Here is a 27203-nt window from a genome sequence, read left to right as displayed (position 1 = left end):
AGGCTGCAGCATACATTTATGACCAGTTCAAAGCAGGTGGCAAATATATGTATTAAACTCCACGCAATTGGGAATTTCGTGTGGTTTTATGACTGGTAAATCCAAACTCACATGGCCACTCCAAATTGCATGGGTTTAACTTGCACATTACTAGCACGGTAGCGGAAAGCCCACATTTGGAGTGTGCACCTCACCAGTGATGTGCAGCTTGTAATCAGGCCCTTTTGTTTAGCACCTTTTGTTGTCAATAGCTTCTTTCAAGCGATTGATATAAAAAGACATTTAAAAAAAGGATGTAGTACACTTTTTCTCCTTTTGGCTAAGATTGGAGACTTTATCCCATTCAGAATTAGTGAATTTCTAGCCACTTTAATTCTATTCAGGGTTTGTAATTGGACAACTGCCTTTTTATTACGCTTGTACGTGGGGGAGGTGAGTCTGCCTCAAAAAAAAAGTTTGTGTCTCCTTTCTTCTGATGAAGACAACAATAGGGGAGTGAGAAGATTGTTTAAACACTCATCTAGTCCTGCTCCTTTTCAACCTGGATTACAGTCTGCTAATGAGATTTAAAATTATTGAAGACCTGGCAGCCAAAGCTTCGGCTTCAGAAAGACCCAACAAGAGAAGTAAAAATGATGTTCATCATGATGCTCAGGACAGGACTGCTTCTTCCTCTTCAGCCTCTGAGATGGCAGGGCTTAGCTCTTTCTCTCAAGGCAAATACATCAGAAGAGAAAAGGTGAGCAATGTTTTGGACTAAGCAAGGGAAAATGTGGGATTTCCAGTGTTGCCAGCTACAGAAGAGCATCAGGATTTGTTTCCACGGTGTAATAGACATCTATCCTGGAAACTGCCTGTACATGACGAAATTAAGCTCTTGTTCTGAGAGAATAGCTGAACTTGCATCATGACAAATATTCCTCAATTTCTGTAAAGAACACGTGTTTGAACATTCAGAAGAGATCCCATCTCATGCAATAAACAATGACTTGATTCTAGCAACTATGACTGACTATATCTGTTAGTCCTGAAGAATGTCCAGCTTCTGAGCAGTGAATAAAAAGAAAGGGAGCATCCTCAGTAAGTTCTTTCACAGGAACAACCTTGTCCTTTGTGCTGGAACCTACATAACATATACTGCCCAATTATTGGTCAAGGACTCGGAGTGGTTAGTAGGTGTCATGCAAGATGGGAAGACTGCTTTAACCTTTTTGTCCACCTGGAACGAAAGACATGTTTTTTGTAGGATAGCTCTTTTAATGCCATCAGAGCTTTGGTGCAATCTTCAGGTGCTTCAGTTTTAGCCTGTAGACACATGTGGATAATGGAGTGGATGGCTGAGACAAAGAAGATGTCCTCATTGCCAAGGATCTTGTTCCTTGGTGAAAACCTGTTTGGCGACCATCTGGATCCTCACTATTAAGGGGAAGGAGTGGAACTGGAGCCTATAGGAGGAAAAAGTGATCACAGATCTCTGTGACGGAGTACTGTGAAGCAAGGCTATCTAACAAATTTAGATTGTTTCTTCTCCTTCAGATTCAGGCATGATCCGTACTCCCACTACAAAGAACAGATTCAAGTGGAAGGCTTTATGGAATGGATTTTTCATTGCTAAAGAAGGAAGCCATCATTCCTGTGCCATTGATGGAGCATAGAAAAGAAACCTACTCCATTTTTCTGGTCAAGAAAGCTGTAAGAGACTTTCGACCAGTACTGGATCTAAAGAACACAAGCATGTGAAGAAAGACTATTAATTTCAAAATAAAGTGTTTCCAGAAATTAATTTCAGTTATTCTGGTTTTACAATTCAACCTTTCAGTTTAAACTCAGACTCCAGAGTCGTTACCAAAGTAATGGCTCCTCTGGTTAGTCTGGTCAGAAAGAAGGAATTTTACTGCATCCTTAACTAGAAAACTAGTTAATCCATTCCATATACAGAGATTAACGATTGCAATACATGAAAAAAGGAATAGAGTCTCCTCAAAGTCATGGTTTCCTGAAACATTTAAAGAAATCTCAGCTGGACTAGCCTAAGAGAGATAGTTCACAGAAGTCTGATGCAGATCAATACTGGGGATCACAACACTACGAGAGGGGAGGATTTAGAGATTAGAGTTGTATGCAGTGCATCTACTCTCAGGAGGCTGCAAAAGCAACAGCTTGGTTACAGGCTCGAGAGGAAAGGGCAGCTTCTTTGTCCACGGTTCCTTGAGCCAGATTCCCCTTGGGAACAGTAGTGGACCACATCCTTCATCATTGGAATCTAATGGTACAAATCTTTGATTACAGGATTCTGAAAGAAAAAGTAATCACGGAAGAACTACACTGGCAGCTGGATCCTGTATATCTACATAAGGGTGTTTGCTCTCCCCACCTGACTGGGCAGTGATAACAACAGACACCATCAGCCAGGGTAAGGGAGCCTAGATAGAGGATCAGGTACTGCAGTGCAGATGGTCCCTGCTTTAGAAAAGACATTCATTCAACTAAAAAGAGTTGAAGGCAATGTATCTTGTGTTGCCGGAGTTTTCCCATCGGTTGGTGGGGAAAGCAGTACCAATTCAAACACATATGACTGCGAAATCAAATACAGTAGGGGGGGGGGGGAAATTCAGTCTCCTCGGTGCAAGATCATGTTTTTGAAATTCAGTTGGGTAAGAAACTCCTTACTGGGCCTTTCAGCCATCCATATCTAGGGGATTGTGAATAAACTTCTATCTCAGGGTTTTACCTCATCCATGGATATTTTATCTACAACCTCAGATGTGTGTGTGGGGAGATCCTGGAGTAGCTCTATTTCCCAATCAGAGAAATGCTCTGCCTACACAATTTTATTCACTGGAAAATGAGGGTTTTGTTTGGAGTATAGATGCTCTTTCTTGCTAGTGGACAAGGCTCCACTTGCCTTCCTCCATTTACTCTGATCTTGAAATTTCTATTTTTGGTAAGGAAGGAGAGGGTGAAAGTTTTTACAATTGGTTGAGTTTGGCCCAGCTCTGCTTCATGGTCGCCTGACATTATTAAAAACATGCCCAGGGGTGGCAAATCTGCCTATTCCATCTCCAGTTAGCTTCCCAGTTCTTCCTCAAGAAGTTATGGAATGACTCCATTTAGGAGCTTGGAGACTGAACGAATCTACTTACAGGAAAAGGGTCTACCTTACAGCTCACTTACATCACTGGAAATCCTTCAGATTAAAGGGTGTGAATAGAGATTTATATTATATAGAAGTGGCATTTGTTAACATGCTCTCATTCTTGCAGGTGGGTTTCTAGTTGGGTCGAAAAGTGCCTACTCTCAGATTTCTGTGGTAGCCATTGGGGCAGTTTCTTAAAACGTGGGTTGTGAGCTGATTTTTGGTGGATAGCAAAAGTGAAAGCAATAAATAAAGATGCCTTTAAATTCTGTATTTATCTGGTCACATTTGCTGCGCTTCAAAGACAGCAGTGAAATGTCAAGCGACGGCTTCCGACAAATTGCTGTTTTGCATTTTTTTAACATGAGGATTGCGGTTTACAAACTTCTGGTACTTTGCAGTCACAGAGAGAAGAGTACAGTGAATTATGACACAATGTTGCTGAAGTACATGTGAGTGAAAGGAGAGGCTGTACGGTGTCATTTTCTTGTAACAAAACAAAATGAGAATACCTATAAATGAACTGTACACATTCAGCAGTTAGGAAAGCAAAAATGAAGTATATTTATTTGTAATTCTGACGTGCAAGGTAAACAAATATTTCAATAGGATCAAAACAAATCAAAACTCTTTACTTCATGGCTCACAAACGACAAATATTCACTGAACCCTGATTTCCACACGTCTTGTATGTGCAATAGATTTTTATCATTACAACTGTCTGTGCAAGTTTAATTGCCATTAAAATGGAAAATATGCTGTCTGTAAATGGCTGTCTGTAAATGGCAGTGCACTAACACACGATGCTTAGTTACATTTAACAATAAATAAATACATAAATGTGCACGCCTCACGTCCTCTAATGCTAGCTGGGTCTCGAAGGTTTGTCGGTCTAAAACTTGGGTTGTGGTTCTAAAACGTTTGGAAACCACTCCGTGGCATTTAGAGAACCTTGGGGTAGAGTTTAGGATAGTGATAACTTTGTGTTCGACTACTAAATGTTTTTGGTTCCAATGTATTATCTACTATGTATGCTGTAATACATATAGTTTTTTTCTTGGGCTGATTAAAAATGAATGAGCACTTTCTGTCCATCATGATCCTTTAAGTCGTCCTGTTTTAGCTCTTGTATTCCTCATTTATAATGAAGGAAACAAGGAAGAGGACGAAGGGGTATTGTTGGCATTTCTTACAGGTGATTCCATTATTTCAATTCCATACTTGTTCGTCTCACTCGGTTTCCCTTCCTCCCTCCCTTCGTTCAGTTTTGGTTGCAGGCAGTAGTGCTGAACAATTTTCAGAGTGGGGGTGCTGCCATCAATGTTATATCACTAACGTCATGGGGATTGTGAAAACTCCAACGTTACACGAAGAACAAGTTTAGCAAATGAGCAATGCCTATTCAGCATGAATGTGGTATGTAACCGATGGTGCATTGTGGAGCATTCTGTCGCAAATGTATTACTAAAGCATGGAGTGACAGGACACCGACATTTACAGACAGCACATTTTCCACTGACTGGCCTCAATGTTCGCAATTAGATGGAGTGTCACTGGTAAAATCGTAGCTCACAAACGATAATGCATTAAAAGTGGGTTTCAGCAAATACTTATCATGTGCACATCACCAAGTGAAATGTCTTGATTTAACGCTATGAAAACTTTTGTATCCATCACTCCTCAGAATTACAAAAGAATAAGCTTCATTTGTGCTTTCTAGCTGCTAATTTGTTTTGAAATATTTGTATAGTTAATTTACAGGTATTTAAATGTTGCTGTGTGTTAAGAAACCAACAACCAACAGCCTTTTTTTTTTTTAAATCACCCCATGTACCCCCAGCATGATTGTCAAGATAGTAAACAAAATGCTCTAACTTTGCAGTTAAAGAAAAGTAAACACCAATCACCATGTTAAAACAATAAGCAGCAATTTGTCAGGAGACATAGTTTGCATTTGACCTCTAGCTTTCAACGCACCACAAACGATTCAAAATAAAAACATTATTTAAAGACATCTTTATTGCTTCTTCACCGTCTGAACTCCAGCATAGTTATTGTGGAGGTGCTGTAGCAACCCGCCCCCTGCGCCTCTGCTTCCACCACTTATAGGCCAACTTACGGGCGTTGTGGGGAGGGGGGTAATTTCCTATCTGGGCTTTAGGTGTGTACAGGATCTGCTGGGGTAGGGTGGTCTTGTTTATACCCTATAATATTTGGGGGCGGGCTACTGGGTAAGCCCGTCTAGGAAGCAGGCAGACACACTTCCTATATAAGGAATGAAACGAGGAGGATAGACTCCAAGGGATGGAATCACCGGTAATTACAACATTATGTGAGTAAAAAACATAAGTGACCGGCTACAGTGTCCACATCACAAATGACAGAAAAAAGGTTAACAACGTTACTAACCAACGTGCTACTTTATACCCCACACAAACTAAACTCCAAAGGAAATATAATTTCCAATCAAATGGCTAAACAAGAGGAGTGAAAAGTAACTGGCTACAAGTTGCTTTTCAATTAATTCAGCCTCAGTGCCTTTAATTTGAGAGTATAAATGTACCTTATCCTGTCCTGCAGTTACAGGAGTTCAGACATTAAGTAACACAAAAATGTCAGTCTGCTGATAAACCCGCGAAGCAGTGCAATACATACGAACGTCTTAAGCAATCACTTTATTCTCAACTGGTACGTAATGTTTTAAATTTAATTTCTATTTCTGTAACGGACTAGCAACAAAAACACCTAATATCCCATTGAGTAGGTAGCCGTAATGTGGCAAAGCTCTCTGCAATTCAAAAGCATTTTAAGTTACTCGTACTAGATTTTATAAACAAGACCAGAATTACAAATAAATTAAGAGTTTTCTTTTTCAAAGACAGACGTGGCTAACTATTTAGATTTAGCAGGCACAGGTCGTCCATTCGTGTGGAGCAACACATTACAACAAAGCACTGGTCACAGTGGTTTACTTCTCAGTACACATTCAATCTGCACGGCCTGAGGTAACGTCACGCTGGGCTGGTGTAACTAAAGAACAGCAAGTGGAGGAGGGGAGGCAAAGAGGAGCTGAAAGGAGAAACCCGTGAGATAACTAGGTCACATACAGGCTAGCAGAAAACTGTACTACTGGCGTCTTCTGGAAGAATACATGAATACATACTACCTCAACACAGGTGTGCCACAAGCTAGATCACAATCTTCGGTTATTGCTGCGGCACCTGTTAGGCACATTTTTAACACATAGTATTCGCGGCGGTGGTCCTCAAATAGTTACAATTTCTGCCCACAACTGGGAAGGCAAGCGAGTGTGTCAACAAAGACAACTAGCGCACTGAAAACACGCAGTTCATAATACAACTGGACACCACCTTGCACTGCCCTTCAACGCGCTGACTACACCCAAACTCGATCCATAGCTACACACTCTTTACCTCGTTACCTCAGGAAGTGAGCACAAATTCATAAGAGATCAATGAAATGCAGTTACCCATCTTTCCTCTGGCATTGCCAATGTCTCATCAGCCGCACACCGCATAGAGAGGAGGGTTTAACCAGCGTGGTCCCCAGCTCATGACATTTATATAACAAACCCAACGCTGTCCCTACTAAATCATTACCCAATAGGACTGGCGTAGGTAAATAAGTGAAAGCTCCCATCCCACCCCTCTTCCCAAAAAACCTAGCAGCATCATACTACATTCACTTATCAAAAATAATCGCTCGTGTTTAAATGCTTCAAGCATTGGGGGTCTGATAAAAAAAAATTTTTTAAAACCTCAAGCATTAAAGAAAGCCAAGTTCTTTTTACGCAGTCCTCACAATTCGCTAGGCATGCCCTTAGCACAACGGAGTACCAAAGGATTTTACTCATTCTCTCTCCATGGGGAAATGCTTCACTACATAAGGACTCATATTTTTGCCCTTAAAGAGCAGGCAAAGGAACCTTTATCTGGCGAAAGCTGTGCCCTGCTCAGACCCCAAGACCGATGCAATTTTCTACTAGTGCAGGGATATTAAAAAAAGAAATCAGGCGGCATACATACTCTGCAAATACTTCATACTACATCACTGAGACTTGCACTACCTTTAGTCACCCTCTCTTGGGATATCCTCCATAGTCATGGAGCTGTGGCTACTAGATCGTACACTAGGTCAACCTTATCCAACGCTGTGAGTTTTACCTTCATTCACTTTACATACCATTAATAACCCTGGCTCACCAAACCAACCTATTACTATGTTTATCTTTGAAGGCACTGGCTAACGGCTGCATTTAGCGTTGAAGCTTGATTAAAGAAAAAACCCAAATTCCCCTAGGCAGTGACCTCAATACACTCTCCCCCCATGTTGTACCACTTCAGAGTGATTCAGCAATGAGATTTGTGATCCGAATTATCATTATAGTGGAAAGACCTCTTATGAAAATTCAAGCACCCACAAAACAGTGCACAACCTTAGTTCTAGTAGAGTAATTGCTAGCACAGAAAGACAGAAGATCACCTTGTAAAATACATTGGGAAGGTAGAGCAGTGACGAGACTAAATTCAAGTACTGGTACTTGCCACCTGCTTAAGTTTTGCAGAACATTAAGATCCGTGTCACCTTCTACCATAAAGATGCAAAATTTTTAGTCAATGGGCAGAATTCAGTTGCCGAAATCAGTTTATCACTATTTTTCCCACTAAATTCTATCATAAGTGGTAGGTGCTGTAAATGTAATATTAATGCAGCTGTAGACATTCTTGCTATGTGGTGCATTTCTTGTTGTGTGCTTTCATTGCTCTTTACGTCACATTTAAATAGATACGACTTTCTTGCAAATTCCAAAATACCAGATTAAACAGTTAGCAAGACCATTAATGCATTACTTTGCATTACTTTGATGTGGAGTCAAAATCAGCATTATTTCCCTAGTAACTGCTTTCAGGCTCAAGCAGAAACATCATCATCAGAAAGAACCGTCCATAATAGAGGATTAGCGCTCTCTTTCAAACTTTAAATGGGCAATAACTCCATGTTTTATGGATTACTAATTTACAGACCTCCAGATCTCCAAACGCAATTCTTTGAGACTCTTAATGAGTTCCCTGAATCTAGCATTCAAAATGCGAACTACACTATTATAGGATATTTCAATTTCCATTTAGAAGATTTAAATAAGACACCAGAACCATGATTGACAATCTGACCCGTTTTAATCTCCCCCAACTGGTTTATAATGCCACTCACGTTGCCGGACATACTTTGGACGGCATCTTTACAAACCATCCTAATCTTCAACTGGGAAATATCCTTCCTCTTACATGGTCAGACCATAAGGTGGCTGAGTTCGGTATCTATTTACAGTCAGGCAAACCAGCAGCCAAACATTGGGGTCTGGCTATCCTTGTGCGGGCCTGCAGTAAAATCAATAAGAAAGAACTGACTAATATCTTAGATTAGTCCCAGCCATCTTTGATGGGCGATTACAATATGGCTCCCACTGGCTATGAGGAATGGATTAATCTGGCAGTTAACACATTGGCTCTGGCTAAATCGATTAAAAGCTTCAGAACACGTCCTGCTGCACCCTGGTTTTCCCCCAAACTTAGGGAAATGAAAAGGAATCATAGAAAGCAGGAGAGAGTCCGAGGAATAATTATTCCACAAGTAAGAAAGCAAAATATAAACAACTAATTCAGGCTTATATGAATAAAAACTAATTTCTACACAGAAAAGATCAATAGGGCTAAGAACTCGAGTCAAGAACCATTAAAAAAGGTTCAAGAACTTGTTTGTCTACCCTCTAGTGGTTTGCTAGTACCTAGCTAAAATGTCTGCAATAACGTTGCAAAAAAATTTCAACATAAAGTTGAGACTATTTATAGGGACTTTCACACTATTACAAATTCCACCCCCCCCCCCTTGTGCTGAAAGTGAGTCTGAGGAACTAAACCATCCAAAGCTCCTTAATTTTCCTTCCCTCTACACTGAAAGAGTACTGGACCTGGTTAAACAAAGCAAATCTGGTGCCCCACCTGACCCCTGCTCCCCCCCCCCCCTCCCAAGAATAAATACTCCACGAGATTGCAGGCAGTGTCCCCTCCTCTCACTGTACAAATAAATCATATTATCAACACAGGCGTCTTTTCATCCGAGTGAAAAAAAAGCCTCCAACTTGCTTTTGCTTAACAAACCCCCACTGGATCCTAATGAGGAGAATCATCATCCCATATCATGTCTTCCCTTCCCCATAAAAATCTTAGAAAAACATATAAACAATCGCAATATCGGAATACTTTGTCCAAAACGAGATTCTGGGTGCAGCTCAATTTGGCTTCAGAAAGGCTCATAGTACCCAATTGGCACTTGTAGTAATCACAGAAGAAATAAGGAACATTATGGATAATGGAGACAAAGCTGTAGTGGTCCTATTGGACCTAGTCACAGACTTTGACACTGTGACCCATTCGGTCTTGAGGGAAAGAAAAGCGGAAATAGGAATTGGTTGGGCAGCCCATCATCTCTTATACTCCTTTCTTTCGGAAAGAGAGCAAACGGTCATGTTAGGAGACTTCATCTCCAGCCCCCTTTTCCTTACTGTGTTCCACAAGGGTCATCGCTTGGTCCCACCACATTTAATATCTATGTGCCCCCCCCTTACAAAACACATAAGATCTTTTGGCTTTTCAACTATCTCCTACACTGATGATACGCAAATTTTATGTCCCTCACGAGTAACATCGAGGAGATGGTGCAACGGTTCAACAACTGTATGCGAGTAGTGGTTAGCTGGATGAGCAACCACTGTCTCACGCTGAATTAGGAAAAAACTGAAGTACTTTTCTTTGGGAGGGACACCACCTTTTGGAGTGATACATGGTGGCCACAGACTCTAGGGCCTCTTCCGACCCCAGGTCCTGAAGTGAGAAACCTTTGTATAATTTTTATTCCAAACTCACGTTTATGGAACAAACAAATAAGCTCATATTTATCCGCTTTTACCAGCTAAAAACCCTAAGTAAAATCTAGCATTTCATCCAAACAGATTTACAGAAGATCGTTGTCATCTCTGTGGTCTTATCAAGACTAGACTACTGCAATGCCCTGTGTTTGGGCTTGCTGCAAGGGCCTCTCAAGAAATTGCAGAGAGTACAGAATGCAGTTGCTAGGTTGATTAGATACATCAAACAAGTTTGACCCAGTCTCAAAGGCCTTGAAGGAGCTGCACTGGCTTCCAATAAAAAATAAATAAAAAAAAAATGGCACCCAAAGCATTGTCTACAGCACACAAAGCACTTCACAACTGCGGCCAAGACAACATTAAGAACAAATTCTCATGGTATGACTCTGGAAGATGCCTTCGTTCAGCAACCTCCCAAAAAGTCAGGGTAGAGAGAATTCACACTGACGTGGGCGGTGGCAGAAGCTTCATACATTCAACTAGAAATCTCTCGAACCTGCTTCCCTGGCAGCAGAGAAGGCAGTCAAATCTTCTGATTTTTTCAAAACAGCTTAAAACATGGCTATTCCCATTCCCAATGTAGCCATAGTTACTCTCTAATGGCAGAATTCCCGTTTTGTACAGACGCTAACGCCAAGACGCCTTCGGGAATATGTTGTGCTCTAGAAAAAATATAAATATATATATATAATCTACTCTTTTTGCACTGAGGTTGGCGGGTTAATATTTGGGTGTCTCATGTACAATCTCCTGTTATAAATACAAACTTTGTCGGCAAAGGTGTATCATCCTACTGTACATTAACAGATCATAAAGTGGTTTAAGAACAAAGTCATCACTTGTAATGTGCCTAAATTCAATATAGTTTAGCAGCAACCAACATTAAACAGCCTCACCAGTCTTGTACAAGCAATGCAAAACCAACAGAGCAGTCATGCCAACAGTAGATGTGTGCCACACTATGGCACCAATAAGCAACATCACAACCATATGCATCTGTACTATGTGACTGCCCATGTGCAAGCCTAGTGTCAACACATGCGGAGTCTTGCTAGATAAGTGGCATCTTACTCATCTTTAAATGTGTAAAATGTGGGGTTCCCTTTAACCCCCCCCCCCGGTCACCTGCGACACAATTGATGAAAACTGATCATATGAAGTCAATGTGGTATTCGTATGGTCCCTGGTTTTTTCTATTCTTGTCTCATGTAATCAGTCTAGCCACACAATTAGGAGTACCATTATCAGGAGAATTGTGGAACCGCAGGGTGGTAGGAATTTTGTGGATCCATGATGATTCAGGAACATGTCCTCAGAGAAATATTAGGAAAATGTATGAAATTGGCAAAAGTTTGACATTTGCAGGGCATTCTAGGTAAGAAAACATAGTAGGGCCAATGAAAGCACACCACCTTGCATTCATCAGGGTCTCTAGGTTTCAGAAATGCCTTATGTGTTTGTAAGATTCCCTGGTTGCAGACGGGCCGTGAGCCCGAATAGTGCAGCCATTTACAATGTTAAGTGAAATTAAATTTGGATTTAGCCCCTCTCTGCCGGCCAGTGCTTATTTTGAGGCGGTGTTCGGCAAAGGCACTTATTTGTAAAAACCAGCATATATTTATGAGAAACCACCACATGGTGGTGCTCTATGAGTAGTTTTAAGCAACATTAATTAGTGGAACATTTACCTATTTAGTATATCTTAAAAAATGATAAAAGATGGACTTTAACCTACAGTTTAAAGTGATATACAGGTTGTGTCAGCTGCAGTGCAACTATGTGTAATACCATGGGGCTGACACTTACGGTCCGATTTTGATCTTGGAGGACGGGTTACTCCATCACAACGGTGATGGATATCCTGTCTGTATCTAAATCAGGCCCTTAATTTTGTTCAAATTAAACACTGCTGCTGTCCCATATGTTAAAGCCATGTCCAAAAGATCCAAATTTCTTCCTGCTTGCTATGGGGCTGAGGATGTTCTAGGACCCATGGGGACAGAAAGACTGTTGGGGCTTTAAGAGTGGGGTGCAGCGTGCTGTCAGGAGAGTCCATCCCCCACTGCATTTAAAAAGAAAAATACATCTCTGGAGTATAGAGGCACTCTGGAGGCTAAAGCCTCCAATCTCTCCCCTTGAAAGAGGGGCACAGGTGTTTAGAAAGACTGTGGGGGTTTTAGGCGTCGAGAGATGCTTGCTAGCACCCAGTCCATTCTGTAAAAAAAAAAAAAATAGTCTGTGGTGGTTTGTCTTACCAAATTGAATGTACAGATTGCGGGTAAACCTCCAAATTTGCCTCTCTGGAAGGGTGTGAGGTTGGTGTATACTGTTAGACCAATTATAGGGTGGGGGCACAGACCGATTTCTGGATGGGCCACCCCCCCTTTTTTACCATAAATTAATACAAAGTTCATTAAGCTGGCGCATAATTCTTTTCACACATCAGGAGGTATTGATTTATTCATATCTTATAAGTTTTTATCACTGATACTTTTTCCGTCATTTTCTACAACACCAGCATAGTTCCAAAACCATTATTAAATATGTTAAAGTAACATTCAGTTATGTGTGAAAAGGCATGCAATTTGTGTTCAAGTGAATCTTTACCTTTGTCAAATTAGTCTCCAATTAAAACAGAAAAGATTTATTTGACTCATACAAAAAATATTTTTCTGATATTTCCATGTTCAGGGGATCAGTGGAAGAAAGGACACTTTTTGTAAAGACATTTGTGGCCTACTTTTTTAATGTTCAAGTTACATAGTCCAGAAATATTAACCCCTTCAGCGCTGGGCGAATTCCGCCGCGGTGCTGAAGGGTTCGAGCGCGGGCGGGCTCATGACGGAACGGTTCCGTCATGAGCACAGCTCAACCGTGGCTCATGACGGAACCGTTCCGTCATGAGCCACTGATCCTCAAAGTACAAGGTCTCCTCTTTTTTGGAATGAGAGTTCTGAATTTTCATTCGTAATCCTTGCCATTCAATGGATATTACTGGCCCACTGTACGTTCTCCAAACGTAGGCTCCTCACTGCCTTGTTACCTTGATAAGCTGGCATGCCTCGTTTCGCCTTCGTTAGGATTTTACTCTGGATCCTCAATTCCTCTTCTAATATAACAGGTCATCGTTGACACTGGACGCAGTTTACTATGGACTCTGATGATCTAATGATGCTTCGGCATGCACCTTCCAATGGTTCTTTCGCCGACTGAGTCAAAAAAAAAAAAAAAGGAATGACGAGAATTATGACTCACAATTCAGAGTGCTTAATCCAAACAAGAAGAGGCGCTGTTCTTTGAAGAACAACTCCAATCCTGATGAAGACCCTATTTATCTCTTTTATAGTAGCATAGAGGTTGAAGCGCGCTGACAATTATTTTGAAATGATACCTCCCCAAAAGAGTAGACTTCAACCTAGGGGTCCTAGACGGTAAATTAGAATTCATAAAAGAAGGCAGAAGGGTTTCTCTTTGCCTCTCTATCAGGTGTATCTGGAACGTTAAAAAAAGGACCACAAATAGATTAGATAGCGCATTTTTTGATGTAAAAGATTTGATGGATTAGGACACTTAGGTGTTGTGTGAGCTTATCTTTTCTATATGTTTTCTAATAAACAAATAAAAACAAGATAAGAAATGGTTAGTTAGTATAGTTCAAAGTTGTGTGTGAATTTGGCCCCTACCAGCTTATGAAGGCATTTAAAAAATGTTGATATTGTACATGGTGATCGAAAATACATCAGTGACAAAAAAACATACAAGACATGGATAAATGCTGTTTGATATAACAAAGTATTTACACATCAGATTTTTATTTATGGTCGACTGGATAACTAATTATTTGAATCTTGCTCATCGTGAGCACTTGTCCTTCTGCACATCGTTTCTTCTATCATTCTGTCCACCCACAGTAACGAATGTCTCATAAAAAGCTGTGTTTTCCTTCCTACCAACACAAGAGCAACTGCATATACAAATGTCAACTGTCAGACAGTGCCATCATCCTACCAAACATTTACGTCAGCCATATAGTGCCATATGGCCAAAAAAAATCACTTTATTAAAAACTGGGCGTGAATAGATACAAAAACACAAAAACAATGCGTGCCATATTCATGTTACAGCAAAGCAGTAGCCAAATCGGCTAAGTCATGCCCTGAGGCCAACCAATTTTACACTGTGTGCAGTTATGTGAACGTTGTGTTCCTACCTCCTTATAGCACCAGCCGGGAAGCATCAACAAGTGCTGCCTGATTTTACCTTCTATTCTCTGAAATCGATCTTGCAGCATAACCCAACTGAGATCTGTCCCAAAGTCAGTGAAGACATTCAGCACTAGCTCAGCAAATATCACTCACTACATGCTGACAATTGCCATGCAGATCTCATCATCATACTGTTTACATCAACAAACGCTATGAAATACTCCAAACAGGCTGTGCATTTTCCAACAAATAACACTGAACCATGCCAAAAAAAGCCGAAACCATTCTCGAGGACCGCCACCATCAACAATATTACATGGCAAATGGTGAGACCTGGCACATCGTGCTTGAGCCGCCCCAACACAGGAGGCACCACCACACACTCATCCAAGACATAGATAACAATTCTCTGAAAAACATTTACAAATGATAGGACCAGACAGCCTGTACCAGTATGCATCATCAGAAGCTTTAACAAAGAAAGGCCCTGCCAAATGCCACCCAAGTCATCCCCAGCATCAAGACCAAACACTGATCCATGCCACATATGCCTGTCATATTTCAACAATATCTCCAAACGTTCCACCATCTGTCTCAAGCTTAATCTTAACGATATGTAAATACATTCAGGTTCATGACACTTACAAGCTTTCCTAAAATCCAGCATCAGCACTGTGGAGACATGTCAAATTCTTCTAGCATAAGCATCACCAAAACCGCAATGGTGGGGCTCTTGAGGAGGAGCCATAACAGTGTCAAGTGCCTGGTCCAGTCACGCACAGCATTTGTCAATCTTCTGTGCCAGCATCAACAAATATTGGCCAACGAGATACAGTGCGAGCCATCCTCCAAAACCTTTGGGGATGCTGATACTGGGCGAACCCCTGCCACATACTACCAATTTATCTTCCACCAACCATAATCGAGGGCAGATGCCTCTCGGCCTGAGCCTCCTTCCCTTTCCTCTCCCACCCCGCAAACCTTCACTCCTCCTCACCTCCTCCAGCACAGTGACCGAGTTCCTACAGCTCTGCAGACGGGTAGTGAAGCTGGACGTGGTAGGGGAGTTGTAGTCCTCAGTGGTCTCTGCGATGAACTCGGATACGGAGATCTGGTCCGGCATCCTGTGACAGAGAGAGACGCAGTCAGCAAGGAGACACACACAAACGGGAGGTAGTGCTTGGGTGGAGCACACATGGGATTGGGGGTACACGAGTAAGACAAGGTTGGACAGTGGCAAGCACGTACGTGTTTGAGAGGCGCCGCAAGCGGAGCCCGCGGTCGCCGTTTAAATGCCTGCTCTCCACAGCAGCCGCCCCGCCTCCCTGTCCAGTGGCAGAGGAGCAGTGCAGATAACCGCACGCTGGGCTCACGCACCCGCTCAGCGGAGCTAAAGGTAACCTGTGACTGGGGGGCGCGGCAGGGGTTCTAGGCTGTAACCAGACTGGGAGCTCCCTACTGCCCTCCTCCGCCTCCTAGTCAGCATGAGACACACACACGCACTCTGAGCCTCGCGCCAGCCCCTCGCGACCGCAGGAGGGGTGGCAGCACAGTGCGCAGGCGCCGCCGCGCTGGAGGACTAAGGGAAACGTAGCCGCTGTTGTTGTCTTGGGTGAAGAGCGCCGGCTGAGGGGGGCTCGAGCGCCCACCGGCGCAGCACGCGCCCGGGTCGTTCCACGCGTCACGCGGAGGAAGGGGGAGGGGCGAGCTTGGCTGGGAAGCTTCCTCGGCAACAGAGCCCGACTGACACTGGGTTTTCTCTAGCATTAAGTAGGGACGGTAGTGTACGGCACTGCCCTGCATAGCGTAGCAGTGACCCCCCCGCCCTTATTTTAGCGTTCATTTTAGTTAAAATGACCAGCTTACTAAGCTGAGCATACAAACTACTACCCAGCTAAATTGTGTTTCTCTAAAAAGTTTGATACTCGCACGTTGAGAGCTATCACGTCCACTGAAAAAATTCCACAAGAGACTCGTTTGGATACTTCGGATCTCTCCAGGCTGGGCCCCAGGCTCTATGTTTTTTTAACCCACTTCACTCAATATATTCTAAATGTGTATTTTCATGCATCTGTATATTTAGACGCTGTTTTGAAGTACGAGAGAGCATCTTGCTTGAAGCGGCCGAGCCAGAGCCCTGGCTCTCGGCTCGAAATCCTGTTGAATCCTCGAGCCGAGTTTCATGTTCCTCCCTTCTGCCACCCATGCTCTAACCTCGTGACACTGCTTTAACCCATGCGCCATGTAAGCAAAGCAGTAGCCCGTAGAAACAAGTCAATTTTGTCTCCCCTCCTGGAACACATTGTATGATCCCACGCAACTATTTTATTTCACTTAGACAGGACTTATTTCTTTTTCATTAAATGGTACGGCAGCTCCCTTTAATAACCTGAATTCGGCATGTGAGCTATACAAAAACCTCTCGTCTTTGATTTAAGAGACTATCACCCTTATGCATCAAGCCAAAATCCAGTCGGTAAAATACCGATTCCTTATTAGCTCCCGGTATTAAGTAGAAAATACCCAATCCCAATGCATCAACCCAAAAGCAGAAATCGGTATTTAAGGAATCCTTAAATAGCGATTCTTTAAATAGGGATTCCTTAAATACCGATTCCTTAAATAGCTCTTGCATTTAAGGAATCCCAAAGTGAGATTCCTTAAATGCAATGCATCAAAGTTAAAAAATTAGCGATTTCGCTAATAAGGGGAGCAAATTACCATGAAGATGAACTGCATGGTAATTTCCAAAAACTTTGAAAAATGCACTTTTGTGCATTTTTCAAAGTGTCATGTTGCGCACACACATGCCCTTAGAGCATGTGTGTGTGCAACATATGTGCACATATCATTTTCAGGGGTGCAACAGGGTGTCCTTTTGACACCCTGGCACCCTTGCAATTGCTCCAGCTATTAGCGATTCGGTAATACCGAATCGCTAATACAGAATGGCTTTACATTCATTCCTATGGGCCTCCAAGCCCATAGGAATGAATGGGTAGGTATTCCTTATTACCGATTCGGTATTACCGATTCGGTAATAAGGAATGTTAAGGAATCGCTATTTGAATAGCGATTCCTACATGCATAGCCTTTTGCTATTCCTTATTAGCGATTCCTTATTTTTCGCTAATAAGGAATCGCAAATGCTAATGTTGATGCATATGCCCCTTAGGGGCATATGCATCAACATTAGCATTTGCGATTCCTTATTAGCGAAAAATAAGGAATCGCTAATAAGGAATAGCAAAAGGCTATGCATGTAGGAATCGCTATTCAAATAGCGATTCCTTAACATTCCTTATTACCGAATCGGTAATACCGAATCGGTAATAAGGAATACCTACCCATTCATTCCTATGGGCTTGGAGGCCCATAGGAATGAATGTAAAGCCATTCTGTATTAGCGATTCGGTATTACCGAATCGCTAATAGCTGGAGCACTTTCAAGGGTGTCAAAAGGACACCCTGTTGCACCCCAGAAAATGATATGTGCACATATGTTGCACACACACATGCTCTAAGGGCATGTGTGTGCGCAACATGACACTTTGAAAAATGCACAAAAGTGCATTTTTCAAAGTTTTTGCAAATTACCATGCAGTTCATCTTCATGGTAATTTGCTCCCCTTATTAGCGAAATCGCTAATTTTTTAACTTTGATGCATTGCATTTAAGGAATCTCACTTTGGGATTCCTTAAATGCAATCGCTATTTAAGGAATCGGTATTTAAGGAATCCCTATTTAAAGAATCGCTATTTAAGGATTCCTTAAATACCGATTTCTGCTTTTGGGTTGATGCATTGGGATTGGGTATTTTTTACTTAATACCGGGAGCTAATAAGGAATCGGTATTTTACCGACTGGATTTTGGCTTGATGCATAAGGGTGTTAGTTCGCTAAATTGCACTGTCCTCAGGGCAGGAGGGTACCAATGTTTCAATGTCCATGTTTGAAAATAATCACGTTTAAGAAATGCCTCTCAAGTCAATGATGCAATTTGATGTACTAAGGTGATTCGCTCCAACATATTTAAGAAATAAACAATTCGAAATTTGAAGAGACAATCCTATTTTTTACATGGTGTTGCTGCACGATTTAAATGCCAATATTTTTTAGAGCTCAGTTCGTTCACAGGTTCCTAGAGCCAAACCAGAGCCTTGGCTCTGCTTTCCTTCTTAATTTATTGGCTCACCTCCTCTACACCTTGCGACCTGTAAACAACTAACGTTAACAGTTATGTTGATCTAAATTGTAGCGCTAACCACCATTTCAGGGAACAGTAGTGCATTGACAAACTGTGCAATCTTTTATCCGCAATAAGAAAGACCGTCAATCGTTTGTGTGTGATATTTGCTATGTTTGAGTGTGAGAGGTTAGTAGAGAATGAAGATACATTGCTTTCGATCTTGGGAGATATCAGGGAGTTGAAATATCAAGTCTTAGCAATGAATGAAGCACTATTTCTTTCAGTCAGTTGGTTTGCTGCAAAAGGGTGATTTTTAATGAGCTTGAGTGGATGCAGATTTACACCTTCGTCTATGATTTAGGTTTGGGGTATGAGTGAAACACCTGTGTTAAATATGATCCTCAGATTTCGTATTTTTGTGAAGTGACTGAGAGGTGGTCCTCAACATCATGTACTATTACATTTTTTGTGCATTTATATTTTTTTGCATCAACAATGCGCAGAATACAGTTTAACACTTGATTATGCATATACACATTGATGATAGTACTATTGTCTTTGCAACAAATTTCCTTTGATGTGCAGAAGTGAGTGTTTAAAAAAAAAACATTTGTCAACTAGATCACAATTTGGGCCTAGCAGCCATGTCTTCCGAAACTAATGTCAGCCTGTCCTCCCCCCCTGCCTAGCTCAATATCTGTCTGTTATTTCTGCAGCACATGTTCAAGCAGCGTCCATGCCAGTTTATTTCCTTTGTCACTGTTCATTTTGTTTTCAATGAACTTTTTCCCGGCTCAGTCACAAACTGTAACTACATTTCAAGGTCCTTCCGTTAGGCCACTATACCCTATTCATTCATAATAAGTTGCTGTTGTTCATGTATCTAGTTTGTTAAACATCTCTGGATGACATTAACAGAGTGGAAAGAATAATTTTTCATGCAATGTGATAGTGCTTGGGATTTAAGGCAATATCACATTTCTGTGTTCTAATTTGCTAATGCAATGATACATTTGCTCACACCGTAGTGATTCTGCAGTTATGTAAATTTCCTATGCAAAAAATAATGTATAAAAAGAGAGATTGAGCATTTGCAAGTAAAGTTTAGAAACTAGTCTTACCTCCTCATTTTGAACAACTTGAATGAAGACTGTAGAGTAACTGTTTGGCAATGCCTATATTAAGGCTAATACAATAATCCAGCTTTGAAGAAATGAGTGAAAAGCTACAGTTTTTCTCACTACAAGTGGGAGAAATTCAAAAAACCTTTTAAGTGTTTAAATCAGGGAGAAGCAAGTGCCAGATACTAATAAAACGTGAGGAGGAAAAGACGGGACATAATCAAATTTGGCTTCTAGATCCAAAGCCACCTCCGCGATGCTGAGGAATAGTGTGCATACCATATTGAATGCAGCCGATAAATCCAAAAGGATTACCACTGCATTTTGACCATTATCCAGAATAACTTTTTTTGTTTCCGACACTTCAAGGAGGGCAGATTCCGTGCAGTGTCTGCACCTACGGCAATTAACCTGTACCAGACTTTTGAACTTTTGTATTAAACCGTTAAAATATTCTGCTGATCTAGTACTCAGTTAATGTGTGGGCCGATTTACTTAATTTACTGCATTTCTGATATTTTTGGTGTGTCAGGAAGTGCCGTACCTCGGGGACACATTACCTCATGAAATTGAGGGTTAACGCCTTCTCACATACATCGAAATTGTGGGTGTTCTGCTGAGGTAAATTTTGGGTTGTCAAAACTGTGGGGTTCCACGCACCCACACTTGTGATCTTCCACTAAAGCTACCTTGATCTCTTGACCTATCTCTGCTCAGCCAGAGGAAGGAACATGTTACACAGATATTGCGTGATGTTGATTTGGATCCCTGACCTGTTATTTAGTAGAGTGTGGCTCTGATGTCAGTTGCGTATTTTGATGCTCTAATATTTATATCAATAAAGTGGTAAATGTTTAACAGTAGCTGTGACAGCGCACTCCCTTTTGCAGCACCACAAGCCACACTCCTTATCGATAATAATTCTGATCTGATTTGCTGGCGTCTGTTGTGGAGGAAGCAATGGGTTCATCTTAAGGGTACACCATATAACCCCATCCATTAGTTGATTTTTTTCAACATGGTCTGGTCATGTACGGTATGCTAGGATGCTGAAAGGCTAAGAAGTGCAAGGTGATGAGGAGGTATTTCCTGGTGTTGATGATCTCTACTTTTCCTGTAATAGATTACTAAAGAAATACAAAAGTTACCTGTGAATGGCATACATGGGTAGAGCTCCACGTAATTCTCTCTTAGTCTCTTTCAGAGATCGGTCTGGTAAAGCTGTCCACTGTGATAAAAACATTGCCATGTTAGTTAGAAGTCTGGGTTTGAACCAGAGGGCTACATGAGTCCATGATTATGGCAGAACTTAGTCCATGTGACTTGCAGATCCTGCTGTGGACTGGGGCCCGTGCATAGGTTGCTCTGCAATTAGGCTAAAGCGTATGAATTAAGACATGGCTTCCTGGATTATAGAAGAAGTGCTGAGCCTAGGCCATGTTATAAGCAGAAAAATGACTCAAGTTCAAACAAAAATCCTCAGTTATAATGGAGTACCATTACACTATGTCAAACACCTTTCTTTTTTAGTTAAAGTAAAAAACAAGCTGTAAGCGTTTCCATTGAATATGCTGGAATTATCATGTAGTGCAGTGTGAGATCATGAAATCCTAGTCCTCGCAGTTGTTCCAAGTGGATGCAGCACTTGCATTTCATTTTGGCCAGCGAGTCGAGCCTCTTTGTCAAATTTAAAAGACAGGTGTCCATAATACTAAGACCAAATTATTGTTTTCTGTCAGTTCGAAGCAATAGCTGGTTCGTATATGAGGAGTAACTGGACCATCTAGACAGTAACTGCTATCTTGGTACTCTCTTCACCACAAATATGAATTGGAACTTGCATATGTATTTTTGGCGCAACTCTGCTGTTGGAGTATAGACAGCCTAGTGAGAGTCAACATATTATATAGGGGCTAAACGATTCCTCCGGAACAGCATGCTTAGGTGACAATAAATGTACCAATACCACTGCACTTTGCACCCCCTGGTGCTCGAGTAACTTCTTAATCCTAAAGGTAGAGGTGGTAAGGCTCTAGAGCACTGTTTCCCAAACTGTGGGTCGCTACTCATTGGTGGGACATGAGACGATTTTAAGTAGACTTCGAAAGTTCAAGCTATAAAGATGCCAATAAATTCTGTATTTATCTTGTCACATTTTCTGTGTTTCAAACACAGAGGTCAAATGTCACACTATGTCTTCTGACAAATTGCTGCTTATGTTTTCTTAACATGGGAATTGGTGTTTAAGAACTCCTGTCACTTTACAGTTAGAGAGAGAAAAGATAAGTGAATTATGTGACTATCTTCCTGGGGTACAGGGAGTATGAAAGGAAAGACTGTAAGATATCTTTTTTGTAATGCACAGCAAAAAGTAAACACCTGCAAATTAACTGTACACATTCAGCAGTTAGGAAAGCAAAGATGAAGCACCTTTTTTGTAATTCTGAAGTGTGATAAAAACAGATTTTAATATTGTTCGAACAAACCAAGTCACTTTACTTGGTGATGCACACAAATTTCACAGTTGTATGACAGAAGCACGCATGCTGAACCACGCGTGCCTCTACAACGCGGTCCCAACAACGAATGCGTCTTAACCAGGCATTCCATTACCATGCATGCCTATACAATGAAACTCGTTGTAAAGGCATATTTGCTAAGGGGATATGCATGGTGAATTACCACTACCCCGAACCCCCTCTCCACCCTAAGCCCTAAAATCCTATCCCCCTACCTCACCCTCCTCCCTAAGCCCTAAAACTGCCCCCACCCTGCCCTTAAAACTACGCCTTCCCCTCCCCCAAGCCTGAGGCTTAAACCCCGACCCCCTAACAAAAACGACCATGACCCCAGCACCCCTGCCCTGAGTCCTAAAACGTACCCCGGGCTGCCCTTAAAACTACAACCGCTATAAGGCCTAAAACCCTGCTCCTCTTAAAAAAAAAAAACTGACCCACCCCTACAAAATCCCCCCCCCAAACCTGCCTCTAGCACTTAAAGCAACCCCCTCCCCCCACACTGAGCCTTAAAATTCTGCTCTCTTTTAAAAAGACTGCCCCGAAACTACACCACGCCCAGAAGCCTAAAACCAGTCCCCACCCATAAAAACTATCCCCCCAAATCCAGCCCTTAAAACTACCTCGACCCCTCCCCTGAGCCCTAAAACCTTGCCCCCTTCCAAAAACTACCCTGAGCCCTAAAGCTGACCCCCCACCCCTAAAAATGACCTCCAACCAACCCGGCCCCACTTACCTGTCCGCGTAGGCAGCTTCCCATTACAACACTTCTTCTTCCTCTCCCCGCCGATCTTGACACTAGACCGCTATCTGCATTAACCCCGTATGTGCGTGGTTAAGGCAGATGCGCGGTTCAGGCGAGCGATGTTGCGCTTGCGGGGAAATGGCACGTGTGGCTGAGCCCATGTTGTAAAGGCCATTTCCCGATTTCCACACATCATTTATGTGCAATATAGTTCGATCAGTAAAACTTGCAATGGAAAATGTGCTGTCTGTAAATTACAGCATACTACCACACAATGCTTTACTTACATCAAAAATTGTCCCCTCATGTCCCTTAATGCTAGGTGGGTCATAAAAGATTGTCATTCTTAAAAACTGGGTCGTGGTTCTAAAAAGCTTGGGAAGCACGACTCTAGAGTTCTGGATAGACACAGTTACGGCTGAGAAACAAGCTGGAACTCCATTTGTTTTCTACCCATGCTTAAGCACTTGCTCATGAAAAGAAACAGCAGGGTGTATTGTCAAAACAAGTATTGTGTAACCCATATGAAGTGTCTAACTGGCTGTGTGCCTCTAACTGCACTATGTAATTGTTCAACCTTCTGGAGATTGACAAAAGTTTTAATAACTTCCTTAAATGCTGTGCATTTAGTAACTTTCAGTGTAAAAAGTATACTTTATAATTACAAAAGAGACGAGGAAAAAGTTATTTTCTGTTTCTGCAGGAACCCATTAATGGAGAACGAATGAAGACCATTCATTAAGTAAGGTACTAAAAACAGGGATATTTTAATCTGCCTAGGACTAAATCCCACAGGGTTCTGATATCAGCCTTACAGTGGCTGTACACTTTATAAAATGGAAAAAACATAACTGGCAATCTGTATATGCATTTGTAGGTCCAGGTTGATTACCAAAGCAACAGTCATCAGCCAAGATTATGACATGAGATATTAAGTTTGGGTCTGCAGATGGGTAGCTTTTGCGATCAAAATATTAAGGAACTTTTAACGAGACACTGCAAGATTCACAAATAGTTGTGTACCAACTTGTTTATCTTACTATCATGCAGGCTCAAAGGGCCTACATCGTCTGAGAATATCTCTTTTTATAAATGTACTTTCCTGAGAGTAGAGCATTTTGATTATTGCACAAGTGGTATCTGTATTCTACAGCTGGTGAGCAAGATTGAGTTCTTCTCGCTTAAGGCACACATTTGTAATTGTATGTAGTCAGTGTATTATGTTATTTGAGCTATTTATGTGGGTGTTAGTAAAAAACTTGAAAAGGGAAAGACTTGTTAACATTTTAAACAAACCTATATACATTTTTGAATAAAGCTATGACTATATCAAGCCTGTAAACCAGCCATGCGCAAAACACTATTTTAAATGTTAAAGAGCATATACCACCACGGTAGAATAGGACATTGGTTGCCTGAGGCAGTGGGTCGCACCTTATCCTAGTTTTTTTTCCCCAACAGCTATTCACAAGCCACATGTGCCTCCCCCACCACCCCAAAGCAATACTGTTCACTGGTAATTGGAAAAAAAACAGACATAGCAGAGTTATTATCATTTTATGTTTCTACTAAGCACTGCTAAAAAGCAGTGGGGTGACGCTCCTCCGCTATGAGCTGACACTGGTCTCTCTCTCTCTTCTTTCCTCTTCTGCTCTCTGTTCATCTCTCTCATTGCCTTCCTCGGCCTCGCTACCCATACCTAACTCACCACTTACTACCTGCCCCTGTTTCTGTACCTCATGCATTTCTTGCTCTTTCAACTTGCTCTCACTACACTGCTCACCCTCCTTATCACTCTCTACTTTCTACTTCTTTATATACACTGTCTACCTGCTTGCCGTACCTAATGCCGTCTTCCTTGCCTCTCCCCTCTCTTTCTGCCTCAGTTTTCTCTGCTTCATCTTACTTTACGTAAATATTGTTGTCTCATCGCTACCTCGTGAAGCACTAAGTCACCACCTTTCTCTCTACTTCTCTTCCGCGGTTCAGTACCTCAACACTTTCAAATTCCTCGCTCACCAGGGCTTGAATTAGCTGAAAATGGATAATAAATGTATTGTTGGTGTGAACAGGGGGCCCCAAAATATGCTCTGCCTGGGGCCCCAAAAATCCTTGAAATGTCACTGGTTATCAGGTCTGTTATGCAATGCATCAGGTCCGGCCTCAAGAAACTACTCGGTTTGAAGTTTTTTGGTCAATAAATACCACAGTTAATTAAGTGTCGAACACCGTCCACCCGTGCCTATCTAATATAATTACCTCTGAAAACCTAGGTTTAGCCAGTAAAAGGTCCCTGAAAAAAGCCAGTGGGAACACAACCTCGAAATTGATGCCACGTTAGTATCAGGGTGGAGCGGAAAGGCCATTTGAAGAACGTATTTGGAGAAAGAACAATAATACATGCTAACACTGCTAGCCGAGTAACAAGAGCTGCCTCTTCTGACGGAGTGAGAGCGCGAAATAGTTGGCAGCTCATGGCTTACTCAGCACGTCACAAAATGTGTGTGGGCATTGACTTCTGATATTTCCGTGTGACAGCGCAATTCTTCTTTCTTCCACAGAGCCCCTTGCATGTGCTTTTCGTAAGAGCAGACTACACTCTTTCACAGCCCTGCGTGGGAAGAAGCAAAATATACTTTCATTCCGCAGTTGCCCCTGCACGCTGCTACCTCACGCAGCACGCGCCCGCGTAGCTGAGGTGGCGTCATCGGAGCGGAAGTGGTGCAGGACTTCAAAGCTTCTGTGGTTTTGCCTGAGGGGTGTGTGTAATCGATTCTGCCGTGCCCATGGAGAGGCAAGGGACACCATGAGACCAGTGTGCCCTATCACATTACAGCCTGTGCAGTAACACTTCAGCTCAGGGACGCATATAAAGATGTGCGGGTGTTTCCCATCCCATGATGAGCGGTACTCTTCAGTTTACTTAACTGTCATTCCATTACTCCTATTTTCACTTCCTCGTCCATAGTGTTACAGGCGAGGAAAACCTGTTTCCTGCAGACATGTTTAAGCACTGCCACATAATAAACAGAGGCGACCCAATACCCTCTCCTCATTATATATATATATATATATATATATATTACCTACTGGCGGTCGCCAGTAGGTAGTTATAGTTAGGACCACGTTTCCATAGGAAAACCTCAACATTCTATTTTGAATAACTTTGGCGCCGGTCGACGAATCCTCGCGAATTTCTCAAAATAGGTGGGGCGCTACGCTCCGCTCCTACCCTGAAAGTCTCGGGGGGATCCGTCAAGCGGGGGCTGAGATAAAAGGGGGGTCCCAAAACGCGTTTTTCCCATGCATTTTTCCATAGGACCTTTAGAACGAGCTACAGCCCGAACGGCTGAACAGAATTACTCAAAATTTGGCAGAGAGGTAGTCCCTAGGTCAAGGAAGTGCCTTTTGTAGGTTTGGTGTAAATCTGTTCAGTAGATTCTGAGAAAATAGCCTTTAAATCAATATATATATCTGAGCCCGCTTACGGTACGCTTACCGTACGCTTACGGTAAGCGTACGGTGGCGTGCGCGAGCGCGATTCTGATTGGCTCTTAGATCTTAGTAAACATTCGAATCGGCCGAAACCAGGAAGCGGCGGCCGCCATTTTGTGTATTTCACTCTGAAAAAAAAGAGTGAAAACAAGGAAAGGGGGCAATGAGGAGAGTTACAGACCCCCTAACATTTGTAAGGGGGTCAAAGAAGGACAGAAAAGTACAAAGAAAACATTTATTGATTTTAAAAAAAATCACGGGGTACGCGTACGGTAAGCTTACGGTAAGCGTATGGTAGGAAAAAAAAAAAAAAAAAAATGAAAATCAGATTTAAGTGTTTAGATATTAGGGGGCTCTAAAAAGAGCCGTTGTGTTTATGAAATGATTTTTTAGTGGTACCTACAAGTAAGTACCGATGCAGAGTCTAAGGTTCAAGAGGAAGACTCTGTTCCCTTCATCATTGAAGTGCACACCATCTCCTCTATAAATGTCTTGCATGTCATAACGCAAGTTGTTGTGGTAAATGGCACCCATGCCATAGTCACGGAGGAAAGCAGAAACAGATTTGTTGACGTGCTTTCTTGCTTTGTCATCGCACCGCGTGCCCACCGTGCGTGCACGGCACTAACTGCGTAAAGTGGGCGCGCGGTGCGCGAAGCGCACCGCGTGCTCACTGTGCGCGCACGGTGCGCGAAGCGCACCGTGCGCGCACGGAATGAACTGCGTTAAGTGGGCGCGCACGCCACGAATGGCGTAAAGTAACTTAGCATTTAAAAAAACGTACAAATTCACTGAAAAAACCATAGGTTTCACACACGTTATAGTTAGGAATTAGCATTTAAAAAACCT

General features: G+C 42.1%; 1 protein-coding gene across 4 annotated transcripts in view; it reads right to left on the bottom strand.

Moving 5' to 3' along the window:
* ASAP1 (ArfGAP with SH3 domain, ankyrin repeat and PH domain 1) overlaps positions 1-27203 on the bottom strand; it is a 1875051-nt gene that overhangs the window by 1572466 nt on the left and 275382 nt on the right. For 2 of the 4 annotated variants that reach the window (XM_085604920.1, XM_085604922.1), the window contains exon 3: positions 15285-15411. In XM_085604920.1, the coding sequence (XP_085461046.1) occupies positions 15285-15411 (127 nt within the window). Of the gene's footprint in view, positions 1-13125; positions 13292-15284; positions 15412-15535; positions 15973-27203 lie in introns of those variants that run through there. The other 2 variants (XM_085604923.1, XM_085604921.1) reach the window with 2 other exon arrangements.

This window comes from Triturus cristatus, chromosome 5_1 (genome assembly GCF_964204655.1).
Source record: "Triturus cristatus chromosome 5_1, aTriCri1.1, whole genome shotgun sequence".
Classification (NCBI taxonomy): Eukaryota; Metazoa; Chordata; class Amphibia; order Caudata; family Salamandridae; genus Triturus; species Triturus cristatus.
This window is presented reverse-complemented; position numbering and strand designations above follow the sequence as displayed.